This window comes from Ailuropoda melanoleuca, chromosome 11 (genome assembly GCF_002007445.2).
Source record: "Ailuropoda melanoleuca isolate Jingjing chromosome 11, ASM200744v2, whole genome shotgun sequence".
In the NCBI taxonomy this organism is placed as follows: domain Eukaryota; kingdom Metazoa; phylum Chordata; class Mammalia; order Carnivora; family Ursidae; genus Ailuropoda; species Ailuropoda melanoleuca.
Genome location: NC_048228.1, coordinates 53,203,199 through 53,222,227, shown reverse-complemented (window position 1 = coordinate 53,222,227; position 19,029 = coordinate 53,203,199). Strand labels below are relative to the sequence as shown.

The following is a 19,029-nucleotide window of genomic DNA, read 5'->3' as shown; positions in this document are numbered from 1 at the left end:
CTAAACTAGAAATCAGAAGAGCAGCTCTTCAGAGACTTAGTGGCTGCTTCCTCATTTCTGAACAGGAAATTTTAACTCACAAAATTATTATGCAGAATGAATGAAAGAGGTAAGAAAGCAGTGTTAAATGTATAACAGAAATTATTTATTTGAAAAAAGTCAAGAGCATTTGACTAATTTTTAAGTTGGAAATATAACAAAAGGAGGAAATTCCATGCCAACACGGACCGTGAACACTGAATTATTCTGTGCATGTAGATATTAATACCAAAGTATATTTCCATAGAACTTATTTTGTAATCAATTTTTTTCTCTTGTCTATATAAAAGCCTTTCTGTTATTAAAGTAACGTGTTGTCATTATAGAAATTTCAAAAAAAATATAGAAAATAGGAAGAGTCCTATTCCAACCCTCTAATAACAACTATAACATCCAGTAACTACTATTCTTATGAAAAATCAATTATTAGAAAATGTAAGCAACTCAATTTTTATTTGAGAGGGTAATGAAAACTCCGGACTCTGGAATCAGACAGACCTGTGTTTGAACCCTGGCTCTGCCACCTCCCCGCTGTGTGACCTTGGATGAGAGCTGAGCCCATTTAAACCTGCTGCTTCTGAAGAATGGACGTCATAATAACCCCTAATTCATAAGACCCGACATTTAATAAGTGCTCAATAAATAGTATTGCTTATTATTTCTTTGGCTGATAAACTTACTTTTGAGTCACTCCTGAAACAAAGTCATGCTCTTTCTCCCACTTTTGAGTTCAGGGGTTTGGAGTACTGAGAGATCAGGTTACCAATCATTTTTTTTTTTAACACCCAACCAAGCATAATTTGACCTCTGAAGTGGCACTACGTGATGCAGGTCCTACATTTTACTTATTGATGTATAGCATCCTTCTTCGTTTAATTATACTCCAATTAATCCCTGACAGAAAAATCAATCAATCAATCAATCACAGAATAACTACTCTTCTGAGATTATTAAATTCTTTTTTTAAAAAAGATTTTATTTATTTATTTGACAGAGATAGAGACAGCCAGCGAGAGAGAGAACACAAGCAGGGGGAGTGGGAGAGGAAGAAGCAGGCTCACAGCGGAGGAGCCTGATGTGGGGCTTGATCCCAGAACTCTGGGATCACGCCCTGAGCAGAAGGCAGACGCTTAACTGCTGTGCCACCCAGGTGTCCCGAGATTATTAAACTCTTGCTTTCAAAAAGAAACACCCCAAACTACTATCAGACAATGCTAGGTTTTCTCATGTAAGGAATATCAGAATATTTTTTTAATTTCACAAAGCATTTCTTTCGAGATTAACTAAATAAGTTATCACAGAGGGCTTGGGTACACTTATTTAATCTCGTCTGAATCCGTAGGCCTCTTCTAGATCTACCCCCTATTTTTGGTGAGCTCAAGGATCCCCATATGCCATCTCTAAACTAAACACTTCCGACTTTATATTTCCAGCCCAAACCTTCCCCCTGAACTCCAGCCTTCCAGTTGCCTACCTGACATCCAATTTAATATCTTCCTAATTAACTCAGGATCTTTCTCCCATGAATGTTTTTTTCTCCAAGTTGTTCCCCTTTTGGCAAATAGCACCCTTAGCCTTCCAGTTGCTCAGGCCAGGAATTTTAATCTTTCTTTTGAACTCAACATCCAATGCATCAGCAAATCCTATTAGCTCCACCTTAAACATATATCCCTAATGTGACCACACTCACTGTGTCCACTACCATGATCCCGGCCCACCCCACCGTCATTGTTTGCCTGGAATATTGCAAGAGTTTTCTTTCCCATTCTTTTCTTGCCCTTTGCTATACTCCCCATTGCTAGAGAGATCCTTTTAAAATGAATCCTTTTAGATAATGTCCCCGTTTACACAAAACTCCCTTTGGCTTTCCATCTCCTTCCAAGCACGTACGAAGGTTTTCACAATGCTCTACAAGACCCACACTCGCTGGTGCTGTCCTTTCACAGTTACGTCTCTAGCTGCGTTGTCTGCTCATGCCCCATTCTCTTCAGGTCCCCGCTCTACCCGCTCCCCTGATCTACTTCAATTACCCTAGCCGGGCTCTGGCCTCTTACTCTGGCTGCCGCCTCTGTCCGGAATGTGTGTCCCACGGACTTCTGCAAAGTTGGCTTCTTCACATCCTTTAGAGTCTTCGGTCAAATGCTCCTCTTCCCCCACCCCACTTAGATCCCTAAGCCCTCTTCCCTGCCTCGCTGCTGTCCACAGCCTTTATTACCATTTGGATATATTGTATATTTTGTTTCTTATCTGTCTACTGTAATGTAAGCAGCATAAAGGCAGGACATTCTGTCCAGTTTCTTCACTGCTCTATCTGCAGCTTCTAGACCATGGCACGTGGTAGACAATCAATATTTGCTTAATTAACCAGAGATTAAGAAAGCTACATATTTGTAGCTTTGAACAGTGTCTATTATGGTAACCAAGGATATTTAGAAAATTCTGAATTCTAACTTTATTGACCAGTGAATAAAGATGAAAGATTAAGTTACTTCATGTAATTTTTGAAAATTAAATGACTTTTGTATTATAAATTGAACACTGTTCATAGAACTGCAAAGAACATGTCTCAAATTATATGTTCATAATGTCAAAATTCAAACATTTTCCTAAAGGAAATAAATATCAGCATCATGAATTTTGTAGAAACTTAGAGTAAAATATAAACAATCATTTTTTTAAGTTTTGACCTGTTCTTACATTTTCTTTAATTATCTTTACAATTACATATAGTGGAGATCAAAGACATAAGACATTATTGAAATAATTTAAAATTATGCCATTTCTGTGTAAAGAGATTAGTTATCTCCTTCTTCTATCTATTATATTTGGGAAGGTAACTGAAATATTCAATCGAACTAAATCATTTAACTTCTCTAGTAAAGGCCAGAGTGGTTTGTAAGTTTCCTTCTGTCCCAATGGCAGTTTTAAGCCAAATCACAGTGGCCTGAAGTCAATGCTCGACCATCGAATTTGAAGATTTAAATCAGAGGTAGAAAAGTCTAAGGTTTCCTGGGACCAGGAAGATATTGAAAAGAGGTGAAGTGAGCTCCATTAGAATATAAGACTGAGTAGAGAGACATGCAGAGAATGAAGCATTCAAAGGAGAAGAAGAAGAAAAGAAAAATCTAAGGCCAGTTTGTACAACAGCTTACCATTTGCACTCCTAAAAATGCTTTCTAGCTTCAGGACTTTTCTGAATTGTTTCTTTCACATTTTAAAATTTGTTATTATAACATAGTACACATCCATTGGAATCTAACTGATTCATTTTAACAACCAAATCAAACTATGTTACAGCCTATGTCTTATTTATTTGAGCAAACCCCCATCAGTATAGACTTAAGATAGCTTCAAATTTTCTCCATTACAAATGATGTCACCATGGGATGACACCACTTTCTCTATACATTCTGGTACATTTGTCACAAAGTATTATGATAGATTTTTGCTATGCAAAAGATATTTATTTATACACTGTTTTAAAATAGAAAGTAAATAGGTCATTATAATTATTTTTAAATGTTTTCCTATCTCCAAAATTGCTTAAAAAGTCACATGTTCCAGGACTGGAATCTTGTGATATAGTCTAAAAATAAAAATCATGATCGCGTCAAAGATTCACCTGTTCTTCCAGACCACTTGTGCTGCTAGACTAGGGACTCCAACTCATCCTGATTCCTCTATACTTTTATGGAATTTCTTTCTGTGAATCAAACTGTGTTGTATTTCTTTGATGGGCTTACCTGTCCGTATAAAATATGCAGATTTTTCTGGTTCCCATAAAAAATGTTATAGGTCTTCAATAAAGAATTAAGTTGTTCCCTAAAAAAAAGTTACATTTGGTTACAATCAGGCTCTTTAACAGTAAGAGGCAATAATAGTGCATTCAGTTCATACAGGTATGAGATAGAAATGGTGACAGGAGACAGCCACAAAATAGAGACCTGGTTTCACATTTCTTTTTGGTTTTGCAACATTTACTCAGCCTAAATTAAGTGCCTAGTATGTGCCTGACATCGTGATTCCTACCCAGGGTATAGTAACAGTTCGGAAATGGTCACTGCTCCCGAGTTACTTATCCTTTGTGGCAGGTGGGCTCTGGCAGTGGGAATATTGGTTCCTGCCCTTCCTCTCTCCTTCCCCTGCATCCCCCAGCCTAAGATCCTTACCCTCCCTAATTAACCTACTGGTCCAGGCCATCTTCTCTCACCTGGATTACTGGGACAGTCTCCTAAAAGCCTCCTGCATCTGCAGTCTGTTGTAACAGAAGGTATTATTTTAATGCAAATTTGATCATCTCTCTCTTTGGCTCAGAACTTTATTCAGGATAAAAGCCAACATCCTTCCAATGACTTAAAAGGCCAGATATGATCTGGTCTTCTGTTTCCCTTTGATCTCATTTCCTATTATTCTTTCTTTCACTCACTACAGTCTAGCCACTGGCCTCCTTACTGTTCCTTGAATATGTCAGGAACATTCTCACCTCAGAGCCTCTGCACTTGCTGATCCCCCTATTCAGAATGACCTCCCCTCTTACCCCTCACCCAGTGTCACACTGTTTACACATTTTCTTTAACTCTTTACTCAGAATTCACCTTGTCAAGGAGCCCTTCCTGACCACTCAATCTAAAGGTTTGCCTTCTTCCAACATTCATACCCTGCTTTCTTACCTCTGCCCCTTCGTCACCTCTAACCTTGCGTATATTTTACTTACTTGTCTTATATTCGGTCTCTCTCACCAGACCATAGCTCCACGAGAATAGAAGAGCTTGTATGTTCTGTTTGCGCTATATTCCATGTGCCTGGAACAGTGTTTGGCACATAGTAAGAACTTTATGAACACCCATTGAATAAAACTATCAAAGAAATTCTTATTCCTAAAAAATGAAACATACCAAATAAAGGGGGGAAAACTTTTTTATATAAGCAGTTTAATGGGGGGAAATCTCATATTAAATCTCCAAGTCTATCATTTGTTTAAATTCTTTTGATCCTCAATATCTGTCTCCCTCCCATAAGAATACTGGCTCTACGAGGGCAGGAATTTTGCTCTGTTTTATTCATTATTGTCTTCCCAGTGCTAGAGCAGACACTTGTTCATAGTAAGCTCTTAATCAATAAATACTTATTGAATACTGAATGACAGAATTCATGCATATTGATTTCTATGTGTGAGATCATGGAAATGTACTCCTTCTATCTGGCATTGTAATTTTATTTATTTATTTATTTATTTTTTAAAGATTTTATTTATTTATTTGACAGAGATAGAGACAGCCAGCGAGAGAGGGAACACAAGCAGGGGGAGTGGGAGAGGAAGAAGCAGGCTCATAGCGGAGGAGCCTGATGTGGGGCTCGATCCCATAACGCCGGGATCACGCCCTGAGCTGAAGGCAGACGCTTAACCGCTGTGCCACCCAGGCGCCCCTGGCATTGTAATTTTAATGTGCACTCTTCCAAGGTTCTATACACTTCACACAAGCACCACATTAAAAAATTTTTCAGAATGCCTCCATGTTATGGTTCCATTTCCAACTGAGTTACTTCAGAATTTCAGGGTTAATGAATATTTCTGTTCTAAATATCATTGCACACACAAGGGACTTGCTCCCTTAGAGTCATTACTGTGGGATATTTCCTAAAAATGATTGTACTGGTAAGGAGCATGAACACTTTTATAGCTCTCATTATTGAGTACCAAGGCAGCATATAGAAATTTCTGGTTCACTTGGGATGCAACTCCTGAAATGCTGAGCTGTGAGAGTTGTTATTAAGGCAAATGAATTTTTATATAATCTTATTCCCTCAGCTTCCTTTTCTGATAAAACTGCACAATAAGATATGGTACAAGTATCCTTCAAAGTATTTACTTCAGGACCATGTATAATTAGAAGATATTCTCTGGGATCAAGCCATTTAGAAAATGTTTCTGTACCTGAACAGAACCTGACTAAATCTTCTTCCACAGAAATAAGTCCCCACATGACCCAGGGAGTCAGCAGACTGTGGTCCTGGGCTGTGTGTGTTTATTAATGAAGTTTTATTATAATGTAGCCACACAAATTTGTTTGCTTATTGTCTGTGGCTGCGTTCCTGCTGTAAGTGCAGAGCTGAGTAGTTGTGACAGAGACCACATGACCCACAAAGCCTAAAATATGTATTATCTGGCCCTTTACAGAGAAAGTCAGCCAACCCCTTCCAATTATAATGCGCGGTAGTGAATACCACAGAAGCTGTTCATATTTTTCTTACCACAGGCAGGATCGCTCTGCCTGAATATTAATGGCACTTTGAAGGATTCCAGAGTGTGGAAGAGTAGCAGAGCTCAGTAAGATGAAGTGTTGGGATAAAGTGAGGAATTAGGGGGAAAAAGATCACAAATTACATAAGCAACTATAGCAAAGGTGAATACGTTGCAAATATGAAAACATGATTACGTTTTAATTGTATATACCTTACCAGAGGAACTTCTGGAGATGATTTTTTTGTGTATCGGATGAAACAACGGGTCTGCTATAACACTGCTAATAAAACCTAGCCTGCAACATGTTAGTCTGACTTGTTGGCACTGGAGGCACAAGGACGTGAAGAGTGATTGTCAAGTTGATCATCCGTGTCTGCCTGTGTCCTCTAATAGCAAATGGCTGTTCACTCATGTATTCATCAGCCACCGTGCGAGCCCAGTCAAGAAGTTTCAGTCATACTCTGAGGTTGGGTTAGAGCTTCAAGCATAGACGCTGCCTACAGTGAACTCTGGATGGGGGGAATTAGACACGAAGAGTGTGAGGAGCTTACCAGGCAAAGAGAACGTTCACAAGGACATGGAGCTGTTTCTATAGTTTTTGTGGAGAAAGCTCAGCATGTCGGGATCTAAAAGTGGAACATGCAAATGGGGACTGGTGAGCAATGAGCCGGGAAACGAGTAGGAACCTCGTGAGCCATTTTAAGAAGCTTAAAATTCTACCCTGCAGGCAGGGTGCAGCTACTGAACGTTCTAGGCAAAAGAAAGACTTGATGATCAAGGCTACTAGGGAGCGAACAGGGGACAGATTTCAGAACAAGATGGAAGCAGAGAGACGGGTGTGGCTATGGCAACAGTACCAGGGTGCAGAAGTGGAGCCAGGCTGTGTTCCATGGAAGGAGCTCAAGTGTCCAACACGTACGGAAGGGAATGAGGTCTAGATGGGCCCCAAAATAAGTATGGGGATTCCATGATTTAGGACATCCGAAGGTAATCACAAAAGCCTTGTCTAGGCGGTCCCTAGTCAGGAAAGGGGGCGGCGATTTAATATACACGCTTCCCTGTCGATGGTGATTGTAACAGATTTTTTGGATCCCCTTAAATGTTACATATGGACCTTCTTCCCCTCATGAAAGGAAACAAGCATCTGTGCACCTTTCCTTCTCAGCCACCAAAAAGTTCCCCACCTAGCCTCAGTCAGACTGCTAAGTAACGCTTCAGCCGCCCAAACAGAGCTATAAAATGGGTGATAAGAAATGGATTTCACATCCAATCTTCTCAGTTTACAAATGTGTGATGTCTAGAAGCCACAGGGATGCCCAAGAAATAGACATAAGGTTCAAACAGCTTATACATTTCATGTTTGATACATAAGGAATTGATTTTCTGATAGCTTGGTTTTTTGGAACATGAAATACTGCATCGTAATATATAACAAGGTTTTAAAAAAAGCATCAAACTGTATATAATATGGATAGTGTTTTAAAGATTTATTTATTTAGTTAGTTGAGAGAGAGAGCAAGTGCACGCACAAGCAGGGCAGAGGGGCAGAGGGAAAGGGAGAAACAGACTCCCCGCTGAGTAGGGAGCCCAATGTGGGACTTAATCCCAGGACCCTGAGATCATGACCGGAGCCAAAAGCAGCCGATTAACTGACTGAGCCACCCAGGTACCCTGATACGGGAAGCGTTGTAAGAAAACTGAAGAATGGCAAACTTCCATATAAACTGGACTTCTAACTAAACAAAGGGATAGAAGAATAAGCTTCTCAAGACCGAAGCTGGCACTGCACACTGGAACTGCAGAGATCGGATCCTGATAGAGGCTGATGGACACCCAGAATTATTCACAGCAGCTCATGAAGAATGCTAACCACAAGAGACTTCCCATGGGAAAGACAGGTACAGGGCAGGGATGCGGGAGAGGGCTGGGGCTCCTGTTCCTTTAAGGCTCCCAGCTTGGTTTTATGAGCAATAGTGGATCCAGAATTCGCTGTAAAATGCTTAGGTGTACTTTGTACTTTGTGGCCTGAATTGCAGCTGCTCGGCAGATGGGAATTACCCACACGCTGACGTCTGCCATGAATAATGGACTTAGCAAGAAATGAGTTCCTCAATCTTATCATGCTATTTAGCTGGCCGGAAGAAACAATTTTTATTTGATCTTATAAGACTGTAATATTCATGGCCATGGGACAGCATGATGGATGGGACCGAGTTATGCCTTGCATCCATTGATAGAATGGATGTCAAATATTAGTTGTAAGAAGAGTTCCCACTCTTGTTTTAGTAACGATATACAGTGTAATGAAGTGGATATCCGATCCCTTTCCTGGAAACCAGACCCCCTGTCCCACTCTTGGCTTAGTGATTCTTACTATTTGGAACCAATAAAGGCAAATCAGAAATACTGTTGAGGCTGCCACGTGACACGAAAGAAACCAGAGAAAAATACAACCCAGCTTAGCCACGGAGGGCATATCTGGCCACGGCTGTGCTTCCTGAGTTTATGTGACTTCCGCCTTGTGGAGACTTGCTGAAACATGCCCGGGCTCAGATGAGGCAGCCGCTGAACCGCACTGGGACAGTGGCATGACAAACAACCCCCTGCCATGCATATTGCCCGTGTTTCCGAGCAGGAGCCTGAAACCTCTGAAAGAGTATCTTCAAAGAGATGAAAAAATTGAGGCAGAATAAAAATGTTAATTTGCTGTCTTATACGTTTAGTTCCCCCTCCCCCCAACACACATGGATTTTGTTCCTCATGTTTAATTTTAGCTATGAGATCAACAATTTCGTGTGAGGTTAAAAAAACTGAATGTAAAGCTGACTATGTTTTTAATAAAATAACTATGAATGAAGCATGTCAAGGTGGCCCAGCTGGGACCACGTGCTGGGAATCAAGACGGTGATCTATTTTATGGGTTGTAGTTCTGTCTACTTCCCAAACTTTATATGATACGTGCAGAAAGCCATTATAATGTTGTCATAGTTTTACTTTCATAAACACATAATAGAAACTCCTGTGTGTCTTTGGAAAGGTGGAACCGGGAACTAAGACAACAGAAAAGAGTAAGTAGAGCTTTATCACAGAGCCATTTGCCAAGACTAAGCATCATTTCATGTTACTGACGTCTGCGTGATGTCTGCAAACAATAGCAGAATTCTCTTAACTGACTTTATCCTTCATTACTGTCAACTTGAATCCTGGAATTAAAATGGCAAACTTCTGCAGCTGCTCTCCTACCAGCCGCTCCAGCTCTGGGTCTTTTTGCCTTTGGCCTCTCCTCCTGGCTCACAGGAAGAAAGAAGACTGCCTTTCAACCTTTGCGTAGAGACCTTCCTCAGCGGGCAAAGTAGGTTATTCACATTTCCATTGCAAATGAAGGGGTTGGGCTCCACAGTCTGAAAACAGGGAAGTCTGGAAGAGGAGGGCTATCGGATGGCTGCAAAAACGCACACCCTCAATGATCCGGAAGCCCCAAATATGTCTACCTCTCCCGACTTCCTTTGAAGGGGCTGCCCTTTTCAAAAAGGAAGGGTTTCTACCATTTCTAGTAATTCTGCTGAAGTATCAGTAATTATTGCTGGTGGTCGGGATGAGGGTGCCTGTGATTCGTTTGCTTTGTTCTTCCAAACAGTCTGTCCTGAGATCCAACTCCCTCTTCAGCGCTGCCAGCCCATAATAAAAAGGGCCTGGGAGTTGCACGAACCGCACTATAAATCCACTCAATAAGGGAGTATAACCAGATTGCCTCTCCTCCATCATAAGCACCTCTCAGCTGCTTTCGGCCGTTTCGGACTTCTGTGTTTTCTGCGTATAAATCTTTTCCTGGTGACCCCTGTCAAAACTGACCCAGAGCCCTAAGTGGATTGAAGTGTCAGCTTCTCTCAGGTCCTCAACCCCAAGAACTCAGGTAAGAGCAAAAGGATGAAAGACTCAGGAATAATTCTGTAGTATTACAAAGAAAGTTGAAGTGATGGCTAGCTGGTGGATACAAAACAGAGAAAAACACCCGAAGTGGCTTCTTGATGATGAACTCTACCATTGAAGAGAGGGACGTTAGCCACACAGAATAATGTCAGTAGATGCGGATAAGACCTAAAAGAGGGGGCGGAAAGGGAGAGGCAAAGGAGTGTATCATTCATCAAAACGCCAGCGCTTCTAAACAAAACTGGCCTGCGCTCTAGATCTGACATTGGATTTTTTTTTTTAAGATTTTATGTGTTCTTTTGAGAGAGAGACAGAGAAAGTACAGGCAGGGGGAGAGGCAGAGGGAGAAGGGGGAGCACCCCGCTGAGCAGGGAGCTTGATGCGGTGCTCATCCCAGGACCCTGGGATCATGACCTGAGCGGAAGGCAGACGCTTAACCGACTGAGCCACCCAGGCACCCCTGACACGGTGATTTTTAAGAGAATCCCTTTCTAAGGGTAAATCTCAGTATTTGATATTTTAACAGACAGCGTGTTTTCCTCAGATAAGGGAAGATACTTATCTATTCTCTTTTCCTTTAGGGTTGGGCTTTAAAAGATTTTTATGAAAAAGCTTTAAAAAAAATTCACAACCTATAGTTCCAGTTGGCGGCTACAATGAGCTGCTCCCAGATCAGACCCTGCTTCTGTTATATAAGCAGCTGAATTCCTAGGGGCGGCCCGAGCAATTGGTGGACAGGAAAGAAAGAAGGAAGGAAGTCTGTGCTCTGTAACCGTCTTCTCTGGCCTGACACACAGGGACATACGGTCTCTGGTTCACGGCCCTCATATTATTCACAAATCAGCACCGGTTTTTATATTTCTATTCCAATTCAAAGTAAGGACTTGAAACCACAAACACTTGATGAAATAGTCCCTTTTCTTGTTGCAGCTGAGTGTTTTGGAGAGAACAGTTACCCATGTGTGAATAGTGTTAGGGCTGTGAACAGGAGACCCTATTTACCTGTTTCCTTGCTTTTTCATTTCCAGAGCCTGCCCACATTCCTTGGCTCTGGCCCCCTTTCCATCTCAAAGCCCGCAATGACCATTCTCAGCAGCCTTGCTCTGACACAGGCTCTCCTCACAGAGCTCTCCTCCTCTCCCGTATTTTAACACCCTTGGGATTACATCAGGCCTCTCTAGATAATCTCTCTGTTTTAAGGTCAGTTGATTAGTAATCTTAATTCCCCTTTGCCACGCAATATAAAATATTCGCAGGTTCGGAGGTTTGGGATGTAACCATTTCTGGGAAGCTGTTATTATGTCTGTCACAAGATTTCAGAGTGACTCCTACCCCAGTATTGTCTGAACACCTGGGAGGCATCTTGTTAGAAATTAAAATCTGCATTTTAACCAAGATAACCACGAAATCTGCCATGTACATTAAAGAGGAGCCCTGGTGTCATCACTTTGCCCCTCGATATGGAACAGTATTTAAGAGTAGCTCATGGCAAAACACTAAGGTCCCGATTTAGTGCTCCGAGGTTGGCTATTTCCATACTCAGGCATGATCAGGGAAATTTGAGGGGTTACTATGTAACAGACAATGTAACAGAGGCTGGGGGTCCTGCAGGGTATCCAGCCAATGAGGCCCCTGCAGTGATGGGACCTCCTTTCTGTAGGAGGAAGACAGAAGAAAACAAAAGAGCAAAATCAGAAATAGGCTAATTCAACGTGGGGATAAGTGCTCAGAGAACACAATCATGTGACACAGTGCGTGGTGGAGGACATGTCAGAAGGGGCCTTCAGGAGGACTGACATATTCAGCTGAAAGCACAAGCATGGGAGGGAGCCAGCCATGTGAAGAGTCAAGGAGAGGGTCCCAAGCAAGAGATGCATTGCCCTGAATACAAGACTAAGCTTGGCATGTTTGGAGGAGACAAAGAAGGGAAGAGTGGTTAAAGATGAGGTTCTAAGGGACCTCCAGGCCAGATCCCGTTGGACCTTAGAGCCCTCTCATGGTAAGGAACCCTGGAGGTGTCAAGCAGGAGGATGCCTCACACTGTGAAGGGCCCTCCTGGCTGTGCTGGCTGCCAGGGGGCAGTGGCTATGGGGACAGGGCATGGAAGCAGGCCTCCCCATGAGGAGGCCGCCGCAGCTCCCCAGGCAAAAGATAATGGTGGCTTGGCCTGGAAGGGGCGGCGGGCTTGGCCTCTGGAGGGGGAGCCAGCTGGACTTGCTGCGGGGCTGGGTGTGGAGAAGAGGGAGTGGAGCGCCTGGCTTGGTACCTAGCTTATACGGCGATCTTGCTTCTCATTCTCCCATGTGTTAAACTTTCATTTCAGGTTTTTCGAATCCAAGCCTCATATACTTTTCAAACCAGTTGACGAGTAAACACAAGTGTGCCACGTGACTCTGGTCTTTATTGCAGCGGATGCAGGCTGCCTGTAAAATAACACCCTTTGTGTACGACCAGCTGGAGGCTTCTGTGGTTGTTGAGGGTGGCTACCTGTCTCCTCAGGCCGAGGCCTGTTCCCTCGGGATGGGGGAATGAGCTGTCTATGCTGTTAATTCATCAGCAGCCTCCTGGACCCCTGGGGTTGTTACCAGAGTGTCTGAAATGCAGCAGGTGGTCAGCGGTCCTCGGGGCCATGTCCCTGAGCAGAAGCTAAAGACCAGAGCTCTCCTGGTACACGGGCTCTCGCCTCACTCTTCTGTGACGCTGCCATGACTCTCACCACTGAGTCTCCTTACATTTGAAACAATATCTATTAAGTGACCCCCTTGATGCTCTTCCGGGCATCCACCATACGCTCCACGCTCTGCACAGCATGGAGAACACACCATAGCATCTGCTTTCCTGCCGTACTTTCAAGAGGTGCCTTCCCCTGTGTCCTGTCCCTCACCCACACTAGGGACCTTTCACTGGCCGGAACGCTGAGCTCCCTCTGGCTGTAAGGATTTCAGGCACTCTCCCCACGTCAGGAATGCTCTCCCGCTCACTCCCGTAAACTTGTGATCCCCCTCCTCATTCAGATCTCAGGGAACGCGCCCCGCTTAGGCTAGGTCTGTATTCCCTAAAGGGTCCCCCTTTCCTTCTGCACACTTAGCTCAGTTTGTTATCAGGCCTTTAGACCTGTGGTTCTCAAAGAGTGATTCCCAGACCAGTAGCTCCTACTACACCAGCTGGGAACTTAGACACGGGAATGCTCACTCCAACCCAGATCTACTGAGTCACAATCTGGGAATGGGGCCCTGCAATCTTTCGTGTAACCAGCCCTCCCGGTGATTCTGGTGAAGGCTCAAATTGGAGATCCATCGGTAGCCTCAGGCGGCTCTTGTCTGTTTTTGCTCAAAATTCCATACTCGTCTCTAGCACAACTTCTGGCTCATGGAATGTTCTCAGTAATTGTTTCAGGAAGAAAACATAGAAAATTAAAGCCTGACATATTTTTAGAGAAGAAAAAAAATCTTCCACCAGTGTCACCAGTTGACATAGCCAGAAATTCAAGTAAATTCCATGGGTTAATATATTTCTTATCTCTGAGTTTTGATTTTGTCAAATATTTTTGTGTATCTTTGATGGATAGATTATTTTTTTTAGCTGATCAAAGTGATAAAATAGATAGATGTGGAATAAGTAAATTTTATTGGGAATAACAGTCATATTGGTGTGCTTCATAACTGTCAATGCTCCTTGAAAAATATCTGATATAAAGAAAGTTAATAAATGACCTTTTTCTCAAGAAGTATCTGGGGGGACATTATTGACCATTTTTTGACATAGTAACTAACATGATAGCCAATTTTCATAATGAAAATTCCTGTTGTTTTCATTATGTCTTCAAACCTAATAATGGAAATGTTAAAATAAATGTTTAAAAACAATCCTCACATAGAAAAAAAGTTCTCATGTTTAAAGGAGATGGTCCCAAACATGTCTTGAACTTTTTATCCCTGATTTATTTTAATATCCTGACTCCTTAAAAAAAAAATTGGTCAGGGAGGGCTCCCTTATCCTTTGTTAAAGACAGTCCAGCGGCCTTCAGGAGAGCGGTGCCCTCTTCCTGAGCCTACCTGCAGAGCACACTGGGGCACGCAACGTTTGCTCCGTTCCTCTGAGAGGGAGGAGACCCTGGCCATGGAAACTGGGCAAACATTGCCCTCTGGCTCCACTGGCCAGGTAGGAGCAGCCTCTGGAACACTGGCTCTTTGTGCTGAATTTGTGCTCAGAGGTGCAGGTGGCTGATTCTTTTGTTTCAGCAAACGGTGGCTGGCCAACATGCTTGGAAAAAGACACTGTTTGGAATAATGCACTTTCGGCTAAACTTTATTACATCATGCTAATTAAAGTTATTTACTGAGGACGGGAATGGTCACATGCCTCATGGGTTGCTGCTGGAAGAGCTGCAGGCTGGGAGGGTCGGTATTAGGTTCCCAAGTAGGAGAAAAAGTTAGCATTCTGAGAAAGAAATCCGATCTGCATTCTCAACCGGATTTGAAGTACCCGGTTGGCATTTACTCTCTTTTAAAGTGCCCTGATTTCAGCCTAGGACCTGAAATGAGAGTACTTTGAAAGCAACCGGATGGAACCATGTTTTTAAACCCAGCTCACTTAGAATATTTACCATGTGTCACACTAGAGCAGTGATGACTCCAGGCAATGAAAAAGCAACTGGAAACTTAGTCATCTGAGCGTGAAGCTTACTTCTGCCAACACCCTTTACCCAGGGAAATTTCTAAACTCTGGAAATTCTCATTCAGCAGTAAGACATAAATGTTACATTGCTGCTGTGCTATTAATATTATGACCGCTTATTTTATTGATCATATGTAGCTCTCATGAAATTTGCTGAAGCCAAAATTTTCATTCAGCATATTCTATTTTCCTACTAATTTCCATTATTTTCATGTATTTCTGTGCAAAGAAATAAAAATCCCTTTATAAGTTTGTGATTTCTTTCTTTTTTTTTTTTAAAAAAAAGATGTTATTTATTTGACAGAGAGAGAGAGAAACAGCCAGCGAGAGAGGGAACACAGTCAGGGGGAGTGGGAGAGGGAGAGGCAGGCTCACAGTGGAGGAGTCTGATGTGGGGCTCGATCCCAGGACCCTGGGATCACGCCCTGAGCTGAAGGCAGACGTTTAACGACTGAGCCACCCAGGCACCCCAAGTTTGTGATTTCTGTCTTGCTCACCTAGTGTGGAGTGGGAGCTAAATGACCGACTCCTTGTCCAGCGAGTGAATGAGTGGAGGTGTTCGGCAGATTTGTGACATGTTGGATGTCACAGGGGGTCAGTGGTATTCTTATCATTTCTACAACTGTTGTTTTTACAGATTTCCCAGGGGTTTTGTTTTAATCTCAGGTGGTCAGAAGTTCTCAAACGTTAATCCTTTCCTCTTCTGAGCAGCAGTTCTTAGACTTGAGTGTGCATCAGCATGACCTGATTAACCTTCTCGTGGAGCCTGGGACCGGCATTGTTAACAAATTGTCTGATTGAGGGGTGGCGGCAGCCCATGGACCACATTTGGAGAAATGCTATCCTCAAGTCTGGTGTTTGTATAAATGTTACAGTATTTTATTTTACTACCTGGAGCTCCAATTAATATGTGGATACTGAAAGGAGCTGAAAGGGGCTCTGGGTTACAGAAGGTAAATGATCAGTCCTCAATTTGGTCAATTCAAAATATGACACAAAATAAGGGTCCCTAGAATCTCAGACCACCCCCCCCAAATGTGGTTTCATTGTCTCTTCTGTCAAAATATATGAAGAATCCGACCTTTTTCTTTAATCTCCATTACTGCCCCCTTGGCCTAAGGCACCATCATCTCAACCCTGAAGTATCAGCTCCTTCATAATTTCTCTGCTTCCAATCCTGTCCCCTCTTCAGCCTGCTCCTAACATGACAGCCAGACTGACCCGGTCACTCTTGTGCTCAGTATCCCTCAATGGCTTCTCCTGTCATAAGTGGGCAAGCTGGAATCTCACAATGGCCTGTGAGATCCTGCACGCTCTGGCCCATGATGTCAAGAACGTCAGCTTCTGCTGTCCTTCCTGCTTCGTTTCCCCACACTGGCTTCCTCCATTCTTAGAGGCATGCACCTGCCTCAGGGCTGTGTCCCCATTGTCCCCTTTGCTCCCAGCCAGCTACCTGCACATCCTACTGGCTCACCTCCTCCAGGCTCTTCTTCTAATGCTACCTCCCCGCTGAGGCCTTCCTTGGCCACCCAGGAGGACATCATGACTCCCTGCGGTCCACTCCTAGCACCCATGACTCCTTTTCTGCTTTATTTTTATCCTTCATACCTTTCGGCATTGAATTATATATATTCTTACTCATTTATTTACACAATCACTGTATCCCCCTTGTAGGAGGCAACTCCATGAGGCTAAGGGTTTTGTTGGGCTCATTGCTGAATGCTCAGGGTCCAGAAGAACCTGCGTGCACAGGGAGCAGTTAATAAGTCCTTGAGGAATGAATAGATGAATCCACTGTTTTCTACTTCACATCTTCCTCCCACCTCTTATATGTCATGTGTACCCTTTTTGGACCCTAGTTGGTCTCTCTGCTTAACTATGGCCCAATCCAGCATCACTTACATCCATTTCCCTCTACCGTTTGTTTGGCTTTGTTCCTTTTCTCGGTGAAACGTGGGTCCTGTTCCAGGACCCCTTGGTTTCTTTTTTCTTACTATGTTGTCTTTCTCCTCATCTGCTTCAGCTCCAGCTCAGCCAATTCGGTCCTCAGCTTTACTCTTAGAGCTTTCAAGTCCCTGCTCTGTTGTTCCCCAACCAATATAAGATGCTATTTGCTGTGTGCAAGAAAACAACTGTGAATGTCTGTATGTTGTGTAAGCTAACATCAAGGGGACACAGAGAAAATGAAGTGTGTCCTGAGGATTAAGGCAGGGAGAGAAGAGGACAGGAAAACCTGTTTGGGGCCCCCGGACTAATTCTTTGGATATATCATTTATGAGGAGCCTTAGGTCCTTTACTTGTGGCTTTTCCTGAGAATTCTGCGAACTACAAAAATAGAAATTTAGCATTTACTGAAATTAGGCCACTATTTAGGACATATGAGTGATTGTTCCATGAGAGGTTATGGGTTAGCAGTCTTCAGGACCATATTTATTCAAATTCCTATTAAATGTCTCCACTGTTGATTCTTAATATTGATCTTTGGGTCATACGTCACATTCAGAATGACACGGTGCTGGGGCAGAATCCACAAATGACTGCAGAGCAGCAGTGCACGTAATACAGGCATGTAATTACCTGGTAATGAACATCCTCTCATTGACGAAGATCCACGAAGAGAGCTGGTGAGCCATCATAGTCCTTGTTTCCCCTTTTTTGAGGTCATCTGAAGATACCCTAAGACATCAGAATAGTATTAATGGTCTATTCCTGTGATGCATTCAGAAATGAGTTTCTGACTTCAATTAAATGCTTTGTCATGTCCCTAGTGTGTAAAAGTATTTCAGGCAAATTTTTAAGTAGTGTTTCATACACGGCCATGAGGGTTGGGTTGGGGAGGGAAGAAAACAGAAAGATTTTTTTTTCCATGTGCCATGGATCTTATACTCTGTATGCCACTTTACAAATGTTACCTTATTTAATCCTCAGACCATCCTAGTAAAGTGTGGGTATTCTTACCTGTATTTCAGACTAGTAGTGGGACAGATTATTTGAAGCGAAGTCTGAACGTCTTCAAGACCTCAACTCTTTTTCTTTTCACCAACATTGTTTTTACATTTCAGAAAGGTTACACAGATTAAAATCTTTGATTTCCTATCAGTTGGTCTGTTCTAAGATTCTTTTCAAAGACTTTTTCTATATCTAAGGGAATCAACATTGAGGATAAGTGAGATGCCCTCCAAAATGTTCAATGGTAAGAAACTAAGCTCAGAGTTCAGAGTTGTAACTACAACTTGCTTTGAGTGAGTTTCCAAATGGCAGCCTCTAAACCTCCTTTTCATAATTGTTCACAAAGTGACTTGTTTGAGAACAAGTAATAATGTGTTCTTTTCTCTGCTCTTGCCCCCGCTGCCCCCATATAAGTTTTCAGATGTTTAGGTGTTTTCCTCTGTTTTTCTTATTCAATATGTGCTTTTGAGAAAAATCCATTTTATCTCTCATATTTCCCGTTAAAAATTGAAAATTATATTCTTCATGTAATTTAAGGAAAATAAGTAGTAAAAGAAGAGGAACATATAATTTAATTAAAACAATCTCTAAAGAAAAATGGGCAGAAAGAGGGCATATGAAAAAATACTAGATGAACCAGAAATATATAACTTGACATACGGTCTTCCCCTTGGTAATGAATTTGAGAGGCTGACAGCTATGCAATGGAGAGATACGGAGAGAGAAAGGCAGACAGGATACAGTGATATTTCTAAGAAAGTACGATACAAACCACAATGCTGGCCCATGATAAATGCAAATGATTTGCAAATGTGTGAGTGAAACCCTGGATCAAAATTGTGCCGAAAATCACTTTCCAGTTGGTGGCCGTATTACTTCTGGTAATGAATGTACCCAATATGGCTAAAGTTGGCATAACTCCTGTTAGAAATCCTATTTCTGAATTTTTAGTATTTGATTTGTGATACACTCTAAGGATTTTTTTTTTTCATTTTTCAATTTATCCACAGCTCTGATACCCCTGGGTTTTAGTGATGCAGAGTTATCTTCTTGTCCTGTCTTTCTATAAATGCACAGATGTGCTAGGGATGTTTGAAAGTGCTGTTGCTTGGTGAGTAGCTTTCTTTTTATTTAGAAGTATAAAAAGGGGGGGGAAAAAAAGAAACTGCGTGAGGAACTTTGCCTGGCTG

At 42.4% G+C, this 19,029-nt stretch overlaps 1 protein-coding gene across 6 annotated transcripts in view; it reads right to left on the bottom strand.

The window, feature by feature from the left end:
• RASSF6 (Ras association domain family member 6) overlaps positions 1-19,029 on the bottom strand; it is a 49,691-nt gene that overhangs the window by 18,827 nt on the left and 11,835 nt on the right. For 5 of the 6 annotated variants that reach the window (XM_011236368.3, XM_034671709.1, XM_034671710.1 and 2 more), the window contains exons 2-3: positions 17,468-17,566; positions 3,783-3,861 (exon numbers count right to left, since the gene is read on the bottom strand). In XM_011236368.3, coding sequence (XP_011234670.1) covers positions 3,783-3,861; positions 17,468-17,526 — 138 coding nt within the window. In that variant the 5' untranslated portion in view covers positions 17,527-17,566. Of the gene's footprint in view, positions 1-3,782; positions 3,862-4,753; positions 4,842-17,467; positions 17,567-19,029 lie in introns of those variants that run through there. The other variant, XM_019809248.2, reaches the window with a different exon arrangement.